Source organism: Entelurus aequoreus, linkage group LG01 (genome assembly GCF_033978785.1).
Source record: "Entelurus aequoreus isolate RoL-2023_Sb linkage group LG01, RoL_Eaeq_v1.1, whole genome shotgun sequence".
Taxonomy (NCBI): Eukaryota; Metazoa; Chordata; class Actinopteri; order Syngnathiformes; family Syngnathidae; genus Entelurus; species Entelurus aequoreus.
In genome coordinates this window covers 14,921,193-14,943,029 of record NC_084731.1, presented here as the reverse complement: position 1 = coordinate 14,943,029, position 21,837 = coordinate 14,921,193, and the positions used below count along the sequence as shown (strand labels likewise).

The 21,837-nt window shown below is 38.8% G+C and overlaps 1 protein-coding gene across 3 annotated transcripts in view; it reads left to right on the top strand.

The window, feature by feature from the left end:
* Positions 1-21,837, top strand: part of LOC133648406 (plexin-A1-like) — a 155,580-nt gene that overhangs the window by 16,826 nt on the left and 116,917 nt on the right. For all 3 annotated transcript variants that reach the window (XM_062044473.1, XM_062044481.1, XM_062044464.1), the window contains exon 3: positions 17,592-17,743. In XM_062044473.1, coding sequence (XP_061900457.1) covers positions 17,592-17,743 — 152 coding nt within the window. The remainder of the gene's footprint in view (positions 1-17,591; positions 17,744-21,837) is intronic.

Genomic DNA, 21,837 nt, shown 5'->3' with positions numbered 1-21,837 from the left:
TGGGCGTGGTCACCATGACATCATCGAGTAATTTGCATAATTTACTACAATGATATGATTTTCTCTAAAAAGGCTACAAAAATGTATACTTACTAATTAATAATAACAGTTTTGTTTTAAACGTCCATCCATCCATCCATTTTACAATATAATTACAACACTTTATGTACATATTTATATACAGATTTGAACAATAAGTTATTCACTGAAATATATTTATTAATTGTGGTTCTTACAAAAAATATATCTTATAAAATATAAAAGCTAAAATGTCTCTTAAAGCTCTGCCCCTTTTAATTAGTGCATACTAAATAATTTAACTTTAGCCTACTACTACAACCATATTATTTACCAGCAACATAAAGTGAAACAGAGGCAGTAACAAATACACAGAAAACAGTAGTGGTCAAATACAAATAAGGCAACAAGAGAAGTATCCTACACTTCTCTTTTGTAAAGTAAATCTGAACAGCATATATGGGCATCTACATCAACTATATGATTTGCCTGAGAAGCTGGACAGGACAAAAAAAAAATTAAAAATAAAATAAATTTTAAAAAAAAATTATTTGTGGCGGACGTAATTCTTTCGTGGCGGGCCGCCACAAATAAATGAATGTGTGGGAAACACTGCACTATGCTGACCCTCTCTGTCAGTTTACGTGGCCTACCACTTGGTGGCTGAGTTGCTGTTGTTCCCAAACTCTTCACTTTTCTTATAATAAAGTTGACTTTGGAATATTTAGGAGCGAGGAAATTTCAGGACTGGACTTGTTGCACAGGTGGCATCCTATGACAGTTCCACGCTGGAAATCACTGAAAGCGGCCCGTTCTTTCACAAATGTTTATAGAAACGGTCTCCATGCCTAAGTGCTTGGTTTTATACACCGGGCCAGGTGATTAGGACACCTGATTCTCATCATTTGGACGGGTGGCCAAATACTTTTGGCAATATAGCGTATATTCCGCTCCTGCTCCCTTACTTGAGCGCTCCCTGACTATGTTTCCTGTGCGACTCCCTCTGAATACATAATGAAGCTATTGGATAATTGGGGCACTGGCACATTGATAAATCCTTTAGTCTCTCTCTCCCGCTTCAGTTATCTCTTTCAAACAAGCGCACAGAGGCAGGGCTCGTGTGTGTGTGTGTGTGTGGGTACAGTGATGGGGGGGGTGTGTGTGTGTGCATATTGAGGCATAAATCCTGGCCCAGGGGCAAGATGTTGGTGGCAGTCAAAAAGCAGGTGTAGTAGAGAAGCAATAACAGCAGGAAGAGGAACTTTCCTTCGGCGCAGACAAAGAGGAGATTTACTGGTAAACCACCGGAGGATTCTTCATCACTGAGCCTCACCTCTCCTCGCCACCTTTGACATTTGGCAGTGTGACATTTAACGCCTAAAGAACATCGGCAGGCGACAAAGGAAGTCTCCCCGTTTCATCCCTTAGTTCTCCAGAAGAGCGAGGCAGCCGCCACACAAATTGAATATTACTCCACTTCTTACCATCCATCTGTTTAAATCCCTCTCTCCCCAGCATTGGATTCATCTTTTTTTATGTCTTCTTGCTTGATTTGGACTGCTTTGTTGGGGTTTTTTTCCCTTCAGAATGCTAGCTGGTCTGTGTCCATTAGCCAGCGGATTAGCTGCTAATTTCATTTGGACCAGAGAATTTTGGACGGTATGTGAAAGACAACATTAAACACACACACACCATCATCAGTCTTGGGTTAGTTACTGAAAACCAGTAACTAGTTACAGTTACTGGTTACTTTATTTCAAAAGTAACTCAGTTACTAACTCAGTTACTTACACCAAAAAATAATGTGTTACTGTGAAAAGTAACTATTTAGTTACTTATACACTACCGTTCAAAAGTTTGGGGTCACCCAAACAATTTTGTGGAATAGCCTTCATTTCTAAGAACAAGAATAGACTGTCGAGTTTCAGATGAAAGTTCTCTTTTTCTGGCCATTTTGAGCGTTTAATTGACCCCACAAATGTGATGCTCCAGAAACTCAATCTGCTCAAAGGAAGGTCAGTTTTGTAGCTTCTGTAACGAGCTAAATTGTTTTCAGATATGTGAACATGATTGCACAAGGGTTTTCTAATCATCAATTAGCCTTCTGAGCCAATGAGCAAACACATTGTACCATTAGAACACTGGAGTGATAGTTGCTGGAAATGGGCCTCTATACACCTATGTAGATATTGCACCAAAAACCAGACATTTGCAGCTAAAATAGTCGTTTACCACATTAGCAATGTATAGAGTGTATTTCTTTCAAGTTAAGGCTAGTTTAAAGTTATCTTCATTGAAAAGTACAGTGCTTTTCCTTCAAAATAAGGACATTTCAATGTGACCCCAATCTTTTGAACGGTAGTGTATATATATATACCGTATTTCCTTGAATTAGCGCCGGGCGGTACTTAATTTAAAACCTCTTCTCACTCCGGCGCTTACCAAAGGCATGCGGTAAATGCAAGCATGCGCTAATTATTTTAAAACCCGCTTCTCACTCCGGCGCTTACCAAAGGCATGCGGTAAATTCAGGCATGCGCTTATAAATTTGAGTGTGATGTAAGGATACCATCATGAAAAGCACATTTAATTAAAAAAAATGTATTATGGTCTTACCTTTACTTAGGGGACGGCGTGGCGAAGTTGGTAGAGTGGCCGTGCCAGCAATCGGAGCAATCGGAGGGTTGCTGGTTACTGGGGTTCAATCCCCACCTTCTACCAACCTAGTCACGTCTGTTGTGTCCTTGGGCAAGACACTTCACCCTTGCTCCTGATGGGTGCTGGTTAGCGCCTTGCATGGCAGCTCCCGCCATCAGTGTGTGAATGTGTGTGTGAATGGGTGAATGTGGAAATAGTGTCAAAGCGCTTTGAGTATCTTGAAGGTAGAAAAGCGCTATACAAGTATAACCCATTTATTTATAAATGAAGTCCATGCGCCGCTCCTTCTTACCAAAAGCATTGATAACTTGTTTATAGAAGTCTTCCTTATCTTTCTTCAGTTTTAAAAGTCTCTTTGTCTCGATGGAGATCTTCCTTTAATTATTACCGCCTGCTTCGATTGAAAGTCCAGTTTAGAAAACTGTTTTATTTTAGATACTGTATGTAATCCTCCATGTTAAAAGTCCAGGCGAGAGGAAAAAATAAACGATCGCTGCTAACTGTTGCTGCTTGTTGTCACTTCTTCTGCAGCCGAGTAGTCGCAAAAATGCTCCCTGGGATCACTAGCGCCCTCTACCACCATGAGGCGGGAGTCAATTAATGACTCATATTTGACACACGCAGCTACCGGTATATTAATAAAACATAGCCGCTTACTGTTCTTTTTAGCACATTCAATAGCTTGGACCTTAAATCCTACTGAATAGCTCTTTATCTTCTTCCCTTTATGCGATTTTAAATGATTGAAATTAGCCTCCTCCATTTTGGAAAATGATGCCTTGAAAGGTGAAGAAAGGTTTGAGCCGGCTGTAAAACGAGGCATATGCTAATTATTTTGCGAAACGAGTTTGACCCGGCGGTAAAACAAAGCATGCGCTAATTATTTTGCTAAACGAGTTTGACCCGGCGGTAATACGAGGCATGCGGATAATATACACCCAATTCAAGGAAATACGGTATATATATATATATTTTTTTTTTATAAGGCATTGCATTATTAATGCCCTTTTAGCCTTCATTTCAGTACTGTTATTGCACTGGAGAATAATACAATCTGTTGATAAACTTGACATGCATTTGCATCACTGAACTCTGCTAAGCAATGTGCTCTACATACAACACACACAGACAAAGATATGTTTCAAAGGGCCAATTTGTTTAAGGCCAGAACAAATTGACAAAACTATTTTAAATAGCTGCAACATAACATACATAAGTAACAAACAGCATAATAACAACATAGCTGTAAACCAAGGAAGGCACACACTACATACACAAAGCCTAACCAGGCGTTTTTTTTCTCTCAAGGAATTGTGAAATAAAATCATGTCTGAAGCTCACAACACTACACATTTCCCCAGTTTTAGTTTAGAGATAAGGAAATATTGGCCTGGCCCACTAGCATCCCTCTTTATGTTTGTGAACTTTATAGTCTATACATTTAGAGTGATGTGATAATCAAACACTCTAGAAGTCTAGAATGAAAGAGTATATAAGAGAATTGACAGAGTGTGTGTACCTGCAGTGCTGAATGATGAGCAGAGGCAGAGTTTGGAGTGTTTTCTTTAGCTCGCTTTCCATTTTTATGTACTCACTGTCCAGGTGCCATTTGACGCCCGGTATCATGCTAATTAGCTGCCTGAAAGCGGGTGACTCCACTGTAGAAATAGCTTGCATGTCTTCTAGCACATACGCTGCAATGGCTCTATCAATGTTGTCCTGGCTAGCAGTGCCTCGTTAAAATTCTAGCCGCTGTTGCTTAGGAGGGGAAGTGTGTCTCTCTTTACTAGCTTCGTCGAAGCATGTTGCTTTTGCAGCTGTTTCAGCAGATTTGATTTGCTAGGATAGGATCTTTGATCCAAGACACAACCTACATTTAACTAAAATGTCCTTTTCTTTGTGGTCGACAAAAGAAAAGTAGTGAGAATATCTCCATGTTAAGAAACTCGGCTTCGGCTTCGCCGTGTCTTGTTAGTAAACAGAGACACGCCCCCTCCCACATACAGCGCGCGGCGCGCCTCTTCTCCGTCGCCTCTTCCGCAGCGCTCCAATAAAACACACTCAGATCTTCTCCGTTTCTAGCCGATACTACATTAAAAAAAAAACTTAAAATGACACAGTAACACATCATGTAGTTACTGAGTTACTGAATATAAAAAATAACGCGTTAGATTACTATTTACCACCGAAAGTAACGGCGTTACAGTAACGCGTTAGTCCAAACACTGACCATCATCATCAATGGCGGTCACTCAAACGAGTATGACGATCCTCCTGGTAGGGGGGTATCCCTTTATTAAGGATGCCTGTGCGTGACTTTGTTTAACATGGGGAGACTGGTGCACAGACAGTCAACCACATGATCCTTGACAGATCTGGGTAAGGGTCCAGTGGCATGGAGTCCAAGACAACTGGGGGACCCTTTTCTGCTGCAGCCTTCATCCGCATTCCCAGCCGTTGTGACGCTCCATAGGGTTAGCAGTCATCCTCCGCCTGTTCCACCGTTGAGGTCTCGGGTTGTTATTTCCCCATAACTGGGCCAACATGGATGTGGGGGTGCCTTCTTCCGCCATCGCAGCCGTTGCGGTGGTTCTTACATCTACCGTCTTCCGCCAGCTCCGCCGTTGAGGTCTTCACCGTATCCCTGGCTAGGGGGCAGTCAGGTACTAGGCCTTTGCCAAGGGCCACCTGGGGTAACAGTAGTAAAGGGGTTAACCTCCTAGTGCCCCAAGACCCAATAGAGGATTTAGTGTGGCTGAAACGGGGCTTAGGCTAAATAATTATTTGTTTAAGGGGTTAAACGACTTAGTTTAGACATGGCCTAAATTGCAGTCTTTTAGGAATGGTTGAAAGGACAGTGTTGTATGTGAGAGATAGGGATGGTTTTTCACCCTAGTTGTAGATCGGCTTAGTGGTTGTTTTATTTCCCCAATATGTGAATCAGTGCATTCATCATTACACTGTATAGCATACACCAGATTGTTTGTTCATGTATTCTCGGTTTACCTGACGCATGGAACGTGGCCAATTGGTAGGTAGGTAGATAGGTAAGTAGGTAGGTAGGTAGGTCTTTATTGTCATTGCACAAGTACAACGAAACTTTGTTTTCAGCACAAACTCGTTCAAGATTAGACAAACAAACAGTGTACAGGGTTACAGAACAAGAACGCTGATGGATCCCCACAAGGCGCCCTGTAAAAGATGGGAAAAAGGTCAACTCTGGGGAAGGATGAGTAAAAAAATACAATCTAGACTGGGCTCCTAAGTCTGGAGTGGGAAAAAACCTCCATAGCAAAGCATATATACATATTACAACATACATCTCGAGATATCTCGCAACAGAGGGGGGGGAGTGGGAGGCCATGGTGGCAGGCTGCAGCTCTTCAGGCGCTGCCCGTCCGTCCATCACTCCTATGGGATTAGCGTCAAGGGCGTTGGATTGGGGGTGGGGTATGTGTGTGTGGCGCATATTTTTTGTGGATGCATGCGTGTGTGTGTAAGCCTGCAGTGTGTCTCTGTTCCGCGACCTTGATGTTGTGCTGCCGATAATTGGTGTGTGCACTATCCACTTTAAGTATCTGAAAACGTGTCTTGTGTGGCAATTCCAGCGTTGACCACAGCACCAGTTGCTATGTAGTGTGGTGCTTTCCATCATTTTCAGCAGACTGCATTGCAAAATGATGACCCCCGCCCCCTCCCTCTTCCTCTCATGCGAGATCCACACAGAGAATGGGGCCCTATGAATCCCTTCCCTACTGTACCTTTGAGAGCTACAGTCGGCTCCAAACACAGCAAATGATGATTAAGGGTTCTCGTGATTGGTTTCGGACAATTTGGGTTTTTTCAATCAACTTTGTGACAATAGTTGAATGAGCATTTCAGTGTTTCCCACACATTCATTTATTTGTGGCGGCCCGCCACGAAAGAATTACGTCCGCCACAAATAGATTTTTTATTTGTTTTTATTTTTTAAATTAAAAAAAAAGAATTGTTTTTTTATTTTATTTATTTTTTTCTTGTCCAGCTTCTCAGGCAAATCATATAGTTGATGTAGATGCCCATATAGGCTGTTCAGATTTACTTTACAAAAGAGAAGTGTAGGATACTTCTCTTGTTGCCTTATTTGTATTTGACCACTACTGTTTTCTGTTTATTTGTTACTGACTGTGGCAGGACACCTCTGCCTCTGTTTCACTTTATGTTGCTGGTAAATAATATGGTTGTAGTAGTAGGCTAAAGTTAAATGATTTAGTATGCACTAATTAAAGGGGCAGAGCTTTAAGAGACATTTTAGCGTTTATATTTTACAAGATATATTTTTTGTAAGAACCACAATTAATAAATATATTTCAGTGAATAACTTATTGTTCAAATCTGTATATAAATATGTACATAAAGTCTTGTAATTATATTGTAAAATGGATGGACGTTTAAAACAAAACTATTATTATTAATTAGTAAGTATACATTTTGTGAGCCTTTTTAGAGAAAATCATATCATTGTTGTAAATTATGCAAATTACTCGATTATGTCATGGTGACCACGCCCATAGCCACGCCCCCACCGCCGCAGGTATCTTGGCAGTTTATGGGAAACACTGCATTTGATTCTGAAAGGTGTCAAAAAAAGTAAAAAAAAGGTTAAGTTTGGGAATATATATATGAAATTAGCCACAACACCCACGTCTGGTCCCCAAGTGTAGTGCAGCAGTGTCCTAGTGCTGGCCTTGGATGCTGCCTGGTCATCCATCATCTCCAGCCTGCTCTGCCCCAAGAGGATGGAAAGGCATTATTGCTGCCCTTAGAAACCAATTAAAAGAACCCAGGCCCTGCCAATGTGTGTGTGTGTGTGTGTGTGTGTGTGTGTGTGTGTGTGTGTGTGTGTGTGTGTGTGTGTGTGTGTGTGTGTGTGTGTTTGGAGGGGGGCGGGGGGGGGGGGGGGTTGTCTTTCTACATGTTGCCGACTTGTGATTCTCTACATATGTGTGATGTTTGTTAGAGTAAAGATTAGTTCCTTTACTGTTGAGCCCAAAATAATTTGGGGCGGGGGGGGGGGGGGGGGGGTTAGGTTCAGTTGATATCAGCACTTCAGTCATCAACATTTGTATCATCTGAGAAATGGACATAGTAACAGTGTAGGTCTGTTACTACTAAGCATAAGAACAAGTATATACATTTGATTATTTACATTTGATTATTTACAATCCGGGGAGGTGGGATGTGGTGGGGGGAGGGTGTTAGTCTAGGGTTGTAGTTGACTGGAGGTGTTCTTTTAGTGCGGTTTTGAAGGAGGATAGAGATGCACTTTCTTTTGCACCTGTTAGGAGTGCATTCCATATTGATGTGGCATCGAAAGAGAATGAGTTAAGACCTTTGTTAGATCGGAATCTGGGTTTAACGTGGTTAGTGGAGCTCCCCCTGGTGTTGTGGTTATGGCGGTCATTTACGTTATGGAAGTAGTTTGACATGTACTTCGTATCAGGGAGGTGTAGCGGATTTTATAGACCAGGCTCAGTGCAAGTTGTTTTACTCTGTCCTCCACCCTGAGCCACTTTGGAGAAGTGGGTAGGAGTGAGGTGTGATCTGGGGTGGAGGTCTAGAAGTAACCTGACCAGCTTGTTCTGGGATGTTTGGAGTCTTGATTTGAGGGTTTTGGAGGTGCTGGGGTACCAAGAGGTATGACGGAGATATTTGTAAAACAATATTAATACTTCCTCCAAACCAGCCGTTTGGAGTTTACCCAAAAGTGTGACGTGTTTTCCCCCAGGTGTGACATCAATGGGTTATCCATATATGGTAGCGATTGACCCACAGTGCTTTGCGCGAGTCCGCCATTGTTGTCTCCGTTGTGGTCTATAAGCTCCTTCTTTTTCGCCGTCCAAGTGTGAGCAGTGGGCAGCAGCGCCCGGGAATCATTTTTGGTGACTCAACCCCCAATTCCAACCCTTGATGCTGAGTGCCAAGCAGGGAGGTAATGGCTCCCATTTTAATAGTCTTTGGTATGACTAGGCCGGGGTTTGAACTCAAAACCTACCAATCTCAGGGCAGACACTCTAACCACTGAGTAGTATCTCGATATTTTCAGGCCATGTCACGATACACGATATATATCTCGATATCCTCTTGAAAATGAGAGTCGAGAACGCGAAATGGACATTCACAGGGACTTTTATCTCCACGACAATACATCGACGAAACACTTTAGCTACGGAGCTAACGTGATAGCATCGTGCTTAACTGCATATAGAAACAAAATAAATAAACCCCTGACTGGAAGGATAGACAGAAGATCAACAATACTATTAAACCAGGGACATGTAAATACACGGTTAATGCTTTCCAGCCTGGCGAAGGTTAACAATGCTGTTGCTAACGACGCCATTGAAGCTAACTTAGCAACCGGACATCACAGAGCTATGCTAAAAACATTAGCTATCCACCTACGCCAGCCAGCCCTCATCTGCTCATCAACACCCGTGCTCACCTGCGTTCCAGCGATCGACGGTGCGACGAAGGACTTCACCCGATCACAGACGCGGTCGGCGAGACGGAGGAAGTTAAGGTGAGTTCGGCGGCTAGCGCGTCTGCTATCCATCTCTGTCTTCCTGGTTGTGTTGCTGTAGTCCGCCGCTAATACACCGATCCCACCTACAACTTTCTTCTTTGCAGTCTTCATTGTTCATTAAACAAATTGCAAAAGATTCACCAACACAGATGTCCAGAGTACTGTGGAATTATGAGATGAAAACAGAGCTATTTTGTATTGGATTCAATGGGGTACCGATACTTCTGTTTCACTGGCTACGTCACGCGCATACGTCATCATCCAAAGGCGCTTTCAACCGGAAGTTTAGCGGGGAATTTAAAATTGCACTTTATAAGTTAACCCGGCCGTATTGGCATGTGTTGCAATGTTAAGATTTCATCATTGATATATAAACTATCAGACTGCGTGGTCGCTAGTAGTGGCTTTCAGTAGGCCTTTAAGTGATTGATTGATTGATTGAGACTTTTATTAGTAGGTTGCACAGTGAAGTACATATTCCGTACAATTGACCACTAAATGGTAACACCCGAATAAGTTTTTCAACTTGTTTAAGTCGGGGTCCACTTAAATTGATTCATGATACAGATATATACTATCATATATACTATCATCATAATACAGTCATCACACAAGATAATCACATTGAATTATTTACATTATTTACAATCAGGGGTGTGGAGGGGGGGGGGGGGGGGGTATGGACATCAAGTAGTGGACATAGAGAGAGAGAGAGAGAGAGAGAGAGAGAGAGAGAGAGAGAGAGAGAGAGAGAGAGAGAGAGAGAGAGAGAGAGAGAGAGAGAGAGAGATCAGAAGGCATAAGAAAAAGTATCTGCATTTGATTGTTTACATTTGATTATTAGCAATCCGGGGAGGGTGTTAGTTTAGGGTTGTAGCTGCCTGGAGGTGAACTTTTATTGCGGTTTTGAAGGAGGATAGAGATGCCCTTTCTTTTATACCTGTTGGGAGCGCATTCCACATTGATGTGGCATAGAAAGAGAATGAGTTAAGACCTTTGTTAGATCGGAATCTGGGTTTAACGTGGTTAGTGGAGCACCCCCTGGTGTTGTGGTTATGGCGGTCATTTACGTTAAGGAAGTAGTTTGACATGTACTTCGGTATCAGGGAGGTGTAGCGGATTTTATAGACTAGGCTCAGTGCAAGTTGTTTAACTCTGTCCTCCACCTTGAGCCAGCCCACTTTAGAGAAGTGGGTAGGAGTGAGGTGGGATCTGGGGTGGAGGTCTAGAAGTAACCTGACTAGCTTGTTCTGAGATGTTTGGAGTTTAGATTTGAGGGTTTTGGAGGTGCTAGGGTACCAGGAGGTGCATGCATAATCGAAAAAGGGTTGAACGAGAGTTCCCGCCAGAATCCTCAAGGTGCTTTTGTTGACCAGAGAGGAAATTCTGTAGAGAAATCTCGTTCGTTGGTTAACCTTTTTGATTACCTTGGTTGCCATTTTGTCACAGGAAAGGTTAGCCTCTAGAATGGAACCTAGGTAGGTGACCTCATCTTTCCTGGTGATGACACTGTCACCTACTTTTATGTTGAAGTCATTGACTCTCTTAAGTTTGATGTGGGACCCAAACAAGTCATATCCAACAATTGCGACGACGACTTTTTACTGTCGGCTGAGTTTCGTTTTTTAATGATTTCTGCTGGTGGTGTGCCTCCGCATTTTTTTCAACGCAAAAAATGTGCCTCGGCTCAAAAAAGGTTGAAAAACACTGACCTAAAGCATAACAATTAGCCGAGAGACAGCTTCCAGACCGTACTTTCACCTAAATTACTAGCATGTACTTGTAATGTTTCTTGTGCGTTACAACCGTAACAAAGACATTGAACGAGCATGTTGGCTTTGCTGCGATCTCGCTGATAAACCCGTGAAGCATATCTTGCTTAATCTTCAGAGCATCTCTGGCTGCGTGCCCCCTGTCGCCCTCAATCTCTCCCCTCTTTCTAACTAGTAGATGTTATCTCTGCTCAGGCGGCCGCAATAGTCGGAGCCTCTGACACAAGCAGACGTGTTTTAGATGAGACAGGAAAACAGACTTTGAATGGAAGTAGAGCGCCGGGACTGTGAGCGGGAGACTAGAAAGTCTTTGAGCTTCTATCAAAAGACTGCTCTTTGTTTGCCTGTGGAAATGACAAGTTTTGTATTTGGGTGTGTTTTGATAAGGCCGGCCGAATAGAGGAAGAGATTTGATTACCATATCTGGAGACTCTTGACTAGCGCGCCGCTGTGCGCCAATCACTCCTTTGTCTGGTGCTAAAACACACGCTGAAAGAAAGACGCGGCGAATTGAAAAGACACAAAACCAGGGAGAGGAAGAAGCAAAGTTGTTCACCATAAGCCTTGTCGGAGTCGGAGAGAAAACGCTCAATCATTATATCACTTTGGTATTCTGGCTCTTTGTTCCCTTTGTGTCTTTCTGCTCACTTTCCTGTACAGCTGTGCGATTAACTTCCACACCTCTTCTGGTAATCATCTCCCTGCAAAGATCAGTTAGATAGCAGGTAGCATGGAGGAGTGTTGATCGTGGTGTGAAATTCCCCACACATGTCTGAAGCCATCCAACTTCCAATGGCAACACTTTGTAAGATCCCAGCTTTTTGTTGGACTTAAAGGCTTACTTTTCTTCAAAAGTATATTCTAAATTGAATCATCTTGAGGGCAATTTGAATGAGAAGTTTCATTGTATCATATTCTCCGGGCTATATAGTAGCCGCACATACCAGATTTTAAGGAGAAGAATATATTTGTACTTCTATTATGACCGCAGATATGTACCGGTACAAAATAGTTTGTAAATGTTTATTTACATGCCTTAATTGTTGGCACAGGGCAGTAAAACAGCCAATCAAACAAAACGGAAGTCACCGTCATGGACCCACTAGTAAGTGCAAGTGTCTATATTAGCTATATTAGCCTACTATCAAAATTACTTTAAAAAGTCTTACATAGGTGTTATAATGAAGACAACACATGATGTAAGTGTCTATATTAGTTATATTAGCCTACTATCAAAATTACTTTAAAAGTCGTATATAGGTGTTATAATGAAGACAACACATGATGTAAGTGTCTATTTTAGCCTACTATCAAAATTAATTTAAACGTCTTATATAGGTGTTATAATGAAGACAACACACAATATAAGTGTCTATACAAGCCTACTATCACAATGACTTTAAAAGTCTTATATAAGTGTTATAATGAAGACAACACACGATGCAAGTGTCTATATTAGCTATATTAGCCTACTATCAAAATTACTTTAAAAAGTCTTATATAAGTGTTATAATGAAGACAACACATGATGTAAGTGTCTATATTAGCCTACTATCAAAATTACTTTAAAAGTCTTATATAAGTGTTATAATGAAGACAACACATGATGTAAGTGTCTATATTAGCCTACTATCAAAATTACTTTAAAAAGTCTTACATAGGTGTTATAATGAAGACAACACATGATGTAAGTGTCTATATTAGTTATATTAGCCTACTACCAAAATGACTTTAAAAGTCTTATATGAGTGTTATAAGGAAGACAACACATGATGCAAGTGTCTATATTAGCTATATTAGCCTACTATCAAAATTACTTTAAAAGTCTTATATAGGTGTTATAATGAAGACAACACATGATGTAAGTGTCTATATTAGCCTACTATCAAAATTACTTTAAAAGTCTTATATAAGTGTTATAATGAAGACAACACATGATGCAAGTGTCTATATTAGCTATATTAGCCTACTATCAAAATTACTTTAAAAAGTCTTACATAGGTGTTATAATGAAGACAACACATGATGTAAGTGTCTAAATTAGTTATATTAGCCCACTACCAAAATGACTTTAAAAGTCGTATATGGGTGTTATGAGGAAGACAACACACGATGCAAGTGTCTGTATTAGCTATATTAGCCTACTATCAAAATGACTTTAAAAGTCTTATATAGGTGTTATAATGAAGACAACACATGATGTAAGTGTCTATATTAGCCTACTATCAAAATTACTTTAAAAGTCTTATATAAGTGTTATAATGAAGACAACACATGATGTAAGTGTCTATATTAGCTATATTAGCCTACTGACAAACTTACTTTAAAAGTCGTATATAAGTGTTATAATGAAGACAACACATGATTTGTCTATATTAGCCTACTATCAACATTTCTTTAAATGTATTTTATAAAAAATAAAATAAAAAATAAAATAAATAAAAAATTAAAAAATAAATAAAATAAATGTCTTTTATAGGTGTTATAATGAAGACAACACATGATGTAAGTGTCTATATTAGCTATATTAGCCTACTATCAAAATGACTTTAAAAGTCTTATAATGAAGACAACACATGATGTAAGTGTCTATATTAGCTATATCAGCCTACTATCAAAATGACTAAGTGTCGCAGGCTGACGCAAATCTTCGTTGACAGAAATTTTGAAATGTAACGGGAACGTTTGCTGTGGTCTGGAACAACACGGAAATGTTGGCCGTGGTCTGGAACAACAAAACGGAAGTCATCGTCATGGACCCACTCGCTGCGGAAGCTAGCTCTCTAATCAGTCTCAATAACTCCACGGTGACGTTTTGGTGAATTTACGAAACCGAAACGATACAAAAAGATAATACCGACACAGACACCTGTAAACGTGTTAGCCTATGTGCTAATTCTAACGATGCTAGCTTGATTACATAACGATAGCACGTACACATATGCATTAAGACACTCCTACAGACATCACACATGGGACGGTTTAGTAAGTATGAATTGTTTTAGTTACATTGTAAAACTTACAAACGTTGCTTGGAGCGATGAATGACGAGTCCTTTCGAGCGGACGGTCATACTTCCGGTTCAAGGCACGAAACAGGAAGTACATTTTCAACCCGCAGCACCTGCAGTGACATAACTCATCCGAAAGATGGTCGCCATAGCACAAACAATATAACATCTTTTCAGTGTCTTTGCCGGTGTTGAATACAAAACATTATCGTCCATAAATCATCTTATGGGCTGCAGGGTTCATAACGTTAGAAAAAAGTAGAGGCTTATAGTCCGAATTATACGGTAGTTGTGTTTTCATCTCAAGTTAGGGTCATCATAACCTACTTCTCATGTTCCTGGAAGTCATTAATCGGTGGTGCTCGCCATTTATACTTGCTTTAAGTACGTGATACCAGTCCGTGCTGGTTGGTCCCACTCTACTCCGACAGATGACCCCACCCCCCCATTAATTTCTAATCCAATTAGCCTGAGCCCTAATTATCCCAGTAATGACAGATTACCAGAGGGACTATTGTGTGTCCGTGCTGTGGATGAATGACACAGTGATTAGCAACATGCTCGGTAGCCATTAGTACCTCCGCACACCTTTCACAGAACTCTAGGGGAATTGGAGGGACCATAGGTCAGTCTGTTCTGTAATTGTATTCACCAGATTAATGGTGCCAGGGTCAAAATAGAGACGCAAGTGAGGACCGTGAGGAAGTCGTGTGCAAGAAGGCGGGCTGCGAATGTTTATATAAAGGTTTATTTGAAATAGGGACGGATACAGAAACATGGATATCTGAAACAGTTATCCAATGTATGCATCATAGTGTTTGTAGCCAAAGCTAATTTACAACACTTGTCCCCAACAACAACACAGATCTAACATCAATAAAAATAGGAAAATAAAAACAATAAGGCAAAGAGAAGTCAATAATAATGATAATAGTAATAATACAGACAAAGTGCAAAAAAGATAAAAGCCAATAATAATAATAACGAGACCTACATAGAGGTATTTGTTTCATGTCTCTAAGATGTTCCTACCGGAAGTTATAAGCAGTTTTGTCTGAGTTTTCCTCTGAGGAGCAGTTTTTTCTCTGTTTTATTTAAAAATTGCTCTAGAGCACAAATTTGAGTTTCGGGGTTCGGTTATTTTTTGAGATCGCAATTTCTACCAGTACCGATGTGTGTGAGAAGTTTGGTGAGTTTTGAAGTATTTTAAGGGGGTCAAATTACAGCTCAAAGAGGCAAAAACGGGTTTTTTTAGTACAAATTTGTCTTGAAGGGGAAATTGCCAACTTCCTGTTGGTTTTTGCCCGAGGATGTAAAATTATGAAATGTAGGTCTAAGTCTGACCTACATACAGGTTTTTGTTTCATGTCTCTACGACCTTCCTAGTGGGAGTTACAGGCAGTTTGTTTTTATTTTTTCCTAGGGGGCGCTAGAGCGCAATTTTTATTTTTGGGGGTTGGTTTTGTTAATAACTTGCAATTTTTGCAGGTCCTGATTTGTGTGTCAAATTTGGTGAGTTTTGGAGCATGTTAAGTGGGTCAAATTAGCGTTCTTTGTGGGGTCGGTATAATAATAATAATAATAATAATAATAAAACCTTACAATTTCAATAGGGTCCTTTCGTCCCATTGCAAAAGGACTCCCTTTGGGATTCCTTTTGAAAAGGTCCTGTGCGGACCCTAATTAAAGCTGCAAGCAGCGATGGACGGGACCGACTTTGAGGGCTCATAAAATCCAAACCGGAGCAGTAATTAAAACTCTTTCATCAACTTTTAATCAGAAGGGTTCAATCTCTCTCCTGTGCTAATTTGAAGCCGACACGACAAACGCGCTCAGAGGGGATAATGTTTGAAAAAAGGTGACTGTTTTTACACAACTTTTGTTTTGAAGGGGGAATTGCAAACTTCCTGTTGATTTTTGCTGGGGCTTGTCAGTGTATGAAATATAGGTCTAAGTGAGACCTACATAGAGGTTTTTGTTTCATGTCTCTACGACATTCCTACTGGGAGTTACAGGCAGTTTTGTCTGTGTTTTCTTCCTCGGGGGCGCTAGAGCGCAATTTTGAGTTTTGGGGTTTGGTTTTTTTGATTAGATCGCAATTTTCGCCAGTCCTGATGTGTTTGTCTAATTTGGTGAGTTTTGAAGCATGTTAAGGGGGTCAAATTACAGCTCAAAGAGGCGGCGGTATAATAATAAAACGCTAGAAATTCAATAGGGTCCTCAGTCCCAAAGGGACATCGGTCCCTAATAATAACACAGACAAAGTGCAGACTAGATAAAAACCAATTAGTAAACATTTGTAAAAACTAAACATGGCAACACGATTGTGTTTGTTTTTTGAAAGTGACTGTTAGAATAATTGTTTGTAAGTTATCACAAAAAAATTTGTGTTGAAATGAATTCCAGGCAAGAAGACAAAAGCTTTCTTTGAAACCTACCAAGAGTAAGGCTCGTAAAACTCCACTGTGTAGGAGGGGGGGGGAATCAAGATGAAGGTGTTCCTGTGTTCTTTCATGTATGGTAATCAACAGAAAGATATTGTTCTTCAAAGCGGAGAGATGACAGGATCTGCCCAATTTCCAGACGACCTCTTTTCGAAGTATTTTACGAACTCTTTTTGAACTATTTTATGGACCTCTTTTTTAACTATTTTACGAACTCTTTTTGAACTGACCTTTTCTGTGAATTGTTTACGACCTTTTCTGTGAACTTTTTGCGACCTTTGTCCTTTGGAAACAGGGGTGGTCCAAAATAAAAGAAGGAGGCATGCAATCTTTTGGCGGAGCGTGCTGAGATACTGTCCAAGGGTACAGTGTACAGACGACTCTCCTCAATATTGAGTCCAAATTGAATTCTGTCTCTGTTTAATTATTTGCCTCTTGTCTTGTTTAATAGATGTCATCAGTGTTTGAACTTGACAGTGACAAGTGCAGGTATACTTATCAAAGTGTCAGGTAGAGAGTTCAATAGTTGTGGTTTGGTTAAAATTTAGCAATGATGATATCATATACTCTTCTCGTCTAAGACTTTCAAGGCGCAGTTATAAAGACACTCAATGGTCTTGATGGATGACTGGTGTGCCTGGGACCATGTGGTTAAGCTATAAGATATGTGTGAAAGAATCATTGAATTCCTAAAAGTAAAAGTATTTGACTTCAGGTGCTTGTTCAATGAGCTCCTCATTCATTTTTATATTCAAAAAGTTTGTTTGAGGTAGCTTTTTTATGGAGAAGCAGACAGAGTTAGTCTTTTTAGTGTTTAGGGTTAAACAGGATGATGCCAGCCAAGATGCTATTTTGACTAATTTAGCATTTAACTTCACAGCAACTAGAGTACAGGTCGTACCTGATGTATATCCGCATAGATCTGTAGATCTATATCTATGCATACATCTGGTAGGTCATTGATGTATAGACTGAATAGTATCAGTCCCAAGACTGTTTGACTGAGCCGGAAGCCGTACTGATCTCGTTTTTCATCTAATCTCGTAGCAAGTGGGCGTGGACTCTGGCCGAGTTCTGTCAAAGGTGTAAAAAAAATATTCTTTGTTCTTTGCTTCTCCTCGCAGCTGTTTCCTGAGACCGGGCCCAGGCAGGGAGGAACCATGCTGACGATCATGGGCGAGAATTTGGGCCTGCAGTTCAAAGACATCCAGAGCGGAGTCCGCATCGGAAAAGTGGCCTGCAATCCTCAAGAAGATCAGTACATCAGCGCCGAGCAGTATGTTGATGCCATATCTTTTTATTTTTTTCTTCCATCATTCTTTGTTTATGATAATAAGTGTTATAATGAAGGCAATACATGATGTAAGTGTCTATATTAGCCTACTATCAAAAATACTTTAAACGTCTTATATAAGTGTTATAATGAAGACAACACATGTTGTAAGTGTCTATATTAGCTATATTAGCCTATTATCAAAATGACTTTAAAAGTCTTATATAAGTGTTATAATAAAGACAACACAAGATGTAAGTGTCTATATTAGCCTACTATCAAAATTACTTTAAAAATATTGTATACATGTTATAATGAAGACAACACATGATGTAAGTGTCTATATTAGCTATATTAGCCTACTATCAAAATGACTTTAAAAATATTGTATAAGTTTTATAATGAAGACAACACATGATGTAAGTGTCTATATTAGCCTAGTATCAAAATTACTTTAAAAATATTATATAAGTGTTATGATGAAGACAACACATGATGTAAGTGTCTATATTAGCTATATTAGCCTATTATCAAAATGACTTTAAAAGTCTTATATAAGTGTTATAATGAAGACAACACAAGATGTAAGTGTCTATATTAGCCTACTATCAAAATTACTATTAAAAATATTGTATACATGTTATAATGAAGACAACACATGATGTAAGTGTCTATATTAGCTATATTAGCCTACTATCAAAATGACTTTAAAAATATTGTATAAGTTTTATAATGAAGACAACACATGATGTAAGTGTCTATATTAGCCTAGTATCAAAATTACTTTAAAAATATTATATAAGTGTTATAATGAAGACAACACATGATGTAAGTGTCTATATTAGCTATATTAGCCTACTATCAAAATTACTTTAAAAATATTGCATAAGTGTTATAATGAAGACAACACATGATGAAAGTGTCTATATTAGCTATATTAGCCTGTTATCAAAATGACTTTAAAAGTCTTATATAAGTGTTATAATGAAGGCAACGCATGATGTAAGTGTCTGTATTAGCTATACTAGCCTACTATCAAAATTACTTTAAAAATCGTATACAAGTGTTATAATGAAGACAACACATGCTGTAAGTGTCTATATTAGCCTACTATCAAAAAGACTTTACACATCTTATATAAGTGTTATAATAAAGACAACACATGTTGTGTCTATATTAGCTATATTAGCCTATTATCAAAATGACTTTAAAAGTCTTATATAAGTGTTATAATGAAGACAACACAAGATGTAAGTGTCTATATTAGCCTACTATCAAAATTACTTTAAAAATATTGTATACATGTTATAATGAAGACAACACATGATGTAAGTGTCTATATTAGCCTACTATAAAAATGACTTTAAAAGTCTTGTATAAGTGTTATAATGAAGACAACAGATGATGTAAGTGTCTATAGTAGCTATATTAGCCTACTATCAAAATGACTTTAAAAGTCTTATATAAGTGTTATAATGAAGACAACACATGATGTAAGTGTCTATATTAGCTATATAAGCCTACTATCAAAATGACTTTAACTCCGATGGCCTTCATATCAAATCCTTGCTTATTTCAAGTGGGGGTCCGTGTTCAGACAAATGGCATCCAATTCAACATGAAGTATTCCCCCCCCATTATAAATCTGAATTATAGCTCAATCCCAATTGAATTAGCACATTTAACCCCCTTCATCACAGTAAGTCAGCCCCTTCTGACACAAATGTAATGACATTGGGGGGGGGGGGGGGGGGGGGGGGTGTATATGTTCCATAAAAGCCAAGTTGAGAGCTTGGCTATGTGAACACTCCCCTCTGATGAAGTCATGTTTTCTGGGAATGTCTGAAGCCTGATGGGCATCGTGAGTGGACTACATTTGTTTAATGCATTCCACACCGGAACACTGACACAGAAATATGATTTGGTCTGCATTAGTAAAGCAATCAAAGCCCAAACAGAAAGCGTGTATCAGCAGTAAATAGGTTGCTTGTCACAGTGTTCTATTTGTACTCCAATGATAGTCTTGCTGACTTTCTGCACAGCAGATTTGTCTTCTCTGTGCCCGTCACAGGGAAGGACATATCAGCAATTTGACTTTGATGCTTTGACAGTTAGGACAACAGAATGCTGCCCGCCGCTAGAAGGGGGATGACAGGTGGCCCCGAAATGGCTTTTGGAATAATGTGTTTGTGTTTTGTAAATTGATGAAGTCATCGTGCGGTTTTCACAGAGAGTACCAGCATCTGTTTGGTGAGGGGCTCGGCAACCCAAAATGTTGCAAGAGACAAAAATACAAAAAACTAATCTGTGGAGCCGCAAAAAATGTAAGTGTTGTAATGAAGACAACACATGACGTAACTGTCTATATTAGCCTACTATCAAAAGTGACTTTAAAAGTCCTATATAAGTGTTATAATGAAGACAACACATGATGTAAGTGTCTATATTAGCTATATTAGCCTACTATCAAAATGACTTTAAAAGTCTTATATAAGTGTTATAATGAAGACAACACATGATGTAAGTGTCTATATTAGCCTACTATCAAAATGACCTTAAAAGTCTTATATAAGTGTTATAATGAAGACAACACATGATGTAAGTGTCTATATTAGCCTAATATCAAAATGACCTTAAAAGTCTTATATAAGTGTTATAATGAAGACAACACACGATGTAAGTGTCTATATTAGCCTACTATTAAAAGTGACTTTAAAAGTCGTATATAGGTGTTATAATGAAGACAACACACGATGTAAGTGTCTATATTAGCTATATTAACCTACTATCAAAATGACTTTAAAAGTCTTATATAAGTGTTATAATGAAGGCAACACGTGATGTAAGTGTCTATATTAGCTATATTAGCCTACTATCAAAATGACTTTAAAAGTCTTATATAAGTGTTATAATGAAGGCAACACGTGATGTAAGTGTCTATATTAGCTATATTAGCCTACTATCAAAAATGACTTTAAAAGTCTTATATAAGTGTTATAATGAAGGCAACACGTGATGTAAGTGTCTATATTAGCTATATTAGCCTACTATCAAAATGACCTTAAAAGTCTTATATAAGTGTTATAATGAAGACAACACATGATGTAAGTGTCTATATTAACCTAATATCAAAATGACCTTAAAAGTCTTATATAAGTGTTATAATGAAGGCAACACACGATGTAAGTGTCTATATTAGCTATATTAGCCTACTATCAAAATGACTTTAAAAGTCTTATATAAGTGTTATAATGAAGACAACGTATGATGTAAGTGTCTATATTAGCTATATTAGCCTACTATCAAAATGACTTTAAAAGTCTTATATAAGTGTTATAATGAAGACAACACATGATGTAAGTGTCTATATTAGCTATATTAGCCTACTATCAAAATGACCTTAAAAGTCTTATATAAGTGTTATAATGAAGACAACACATGATGTAAGTGTCTATATTAACCTAATATCAAAATGACCTTAAAAGTCTTATATAAGTGTTATAATGAAGGCAACACACGATGTAAGTGTCTATATTAGCTATATTAGCCTACTATCAAAATGACTTTAAAAGTCTTATATAAGTGTTATAATGAAGACAACGTATGATGTAAGTGTCTATATTAGCTATATTAGCCTACTATCAAAAATGACTTTAAAAGTCTTATATAAGTGTTATAATGAAGACAACACATGATGTAAGTGTCTATATTAACCTAATATCAAAATGACCTTAAAAGTCTTATATAAGTGTTATAATGAAGGCAACACGTGATGTAAGTGTCTATATTAGCTATATTAGCCTACTATCAAAATGACTTTAAAAGTATTATATAAGTGTTATAATGAAGGCAACACATGATGTAAGTGTCTATATTAGCTATATTAGCCTACTATCAAAATGACTTTAAAAGTATTATATAAGTGTTATAATGAAGACAACACATGACGTAAGTGTCTATATTAGCCTACTATCAAAATTACTTTAAAAGTATGTTTCCTCACCACATGTTCATTGTGTCAACGTTGAACCCTGTCTTCCGCGCTGGATTGGCCGGTTGCCATGGTACCCAGAGGAGGCGCGGCAGGGCGTGGTCGG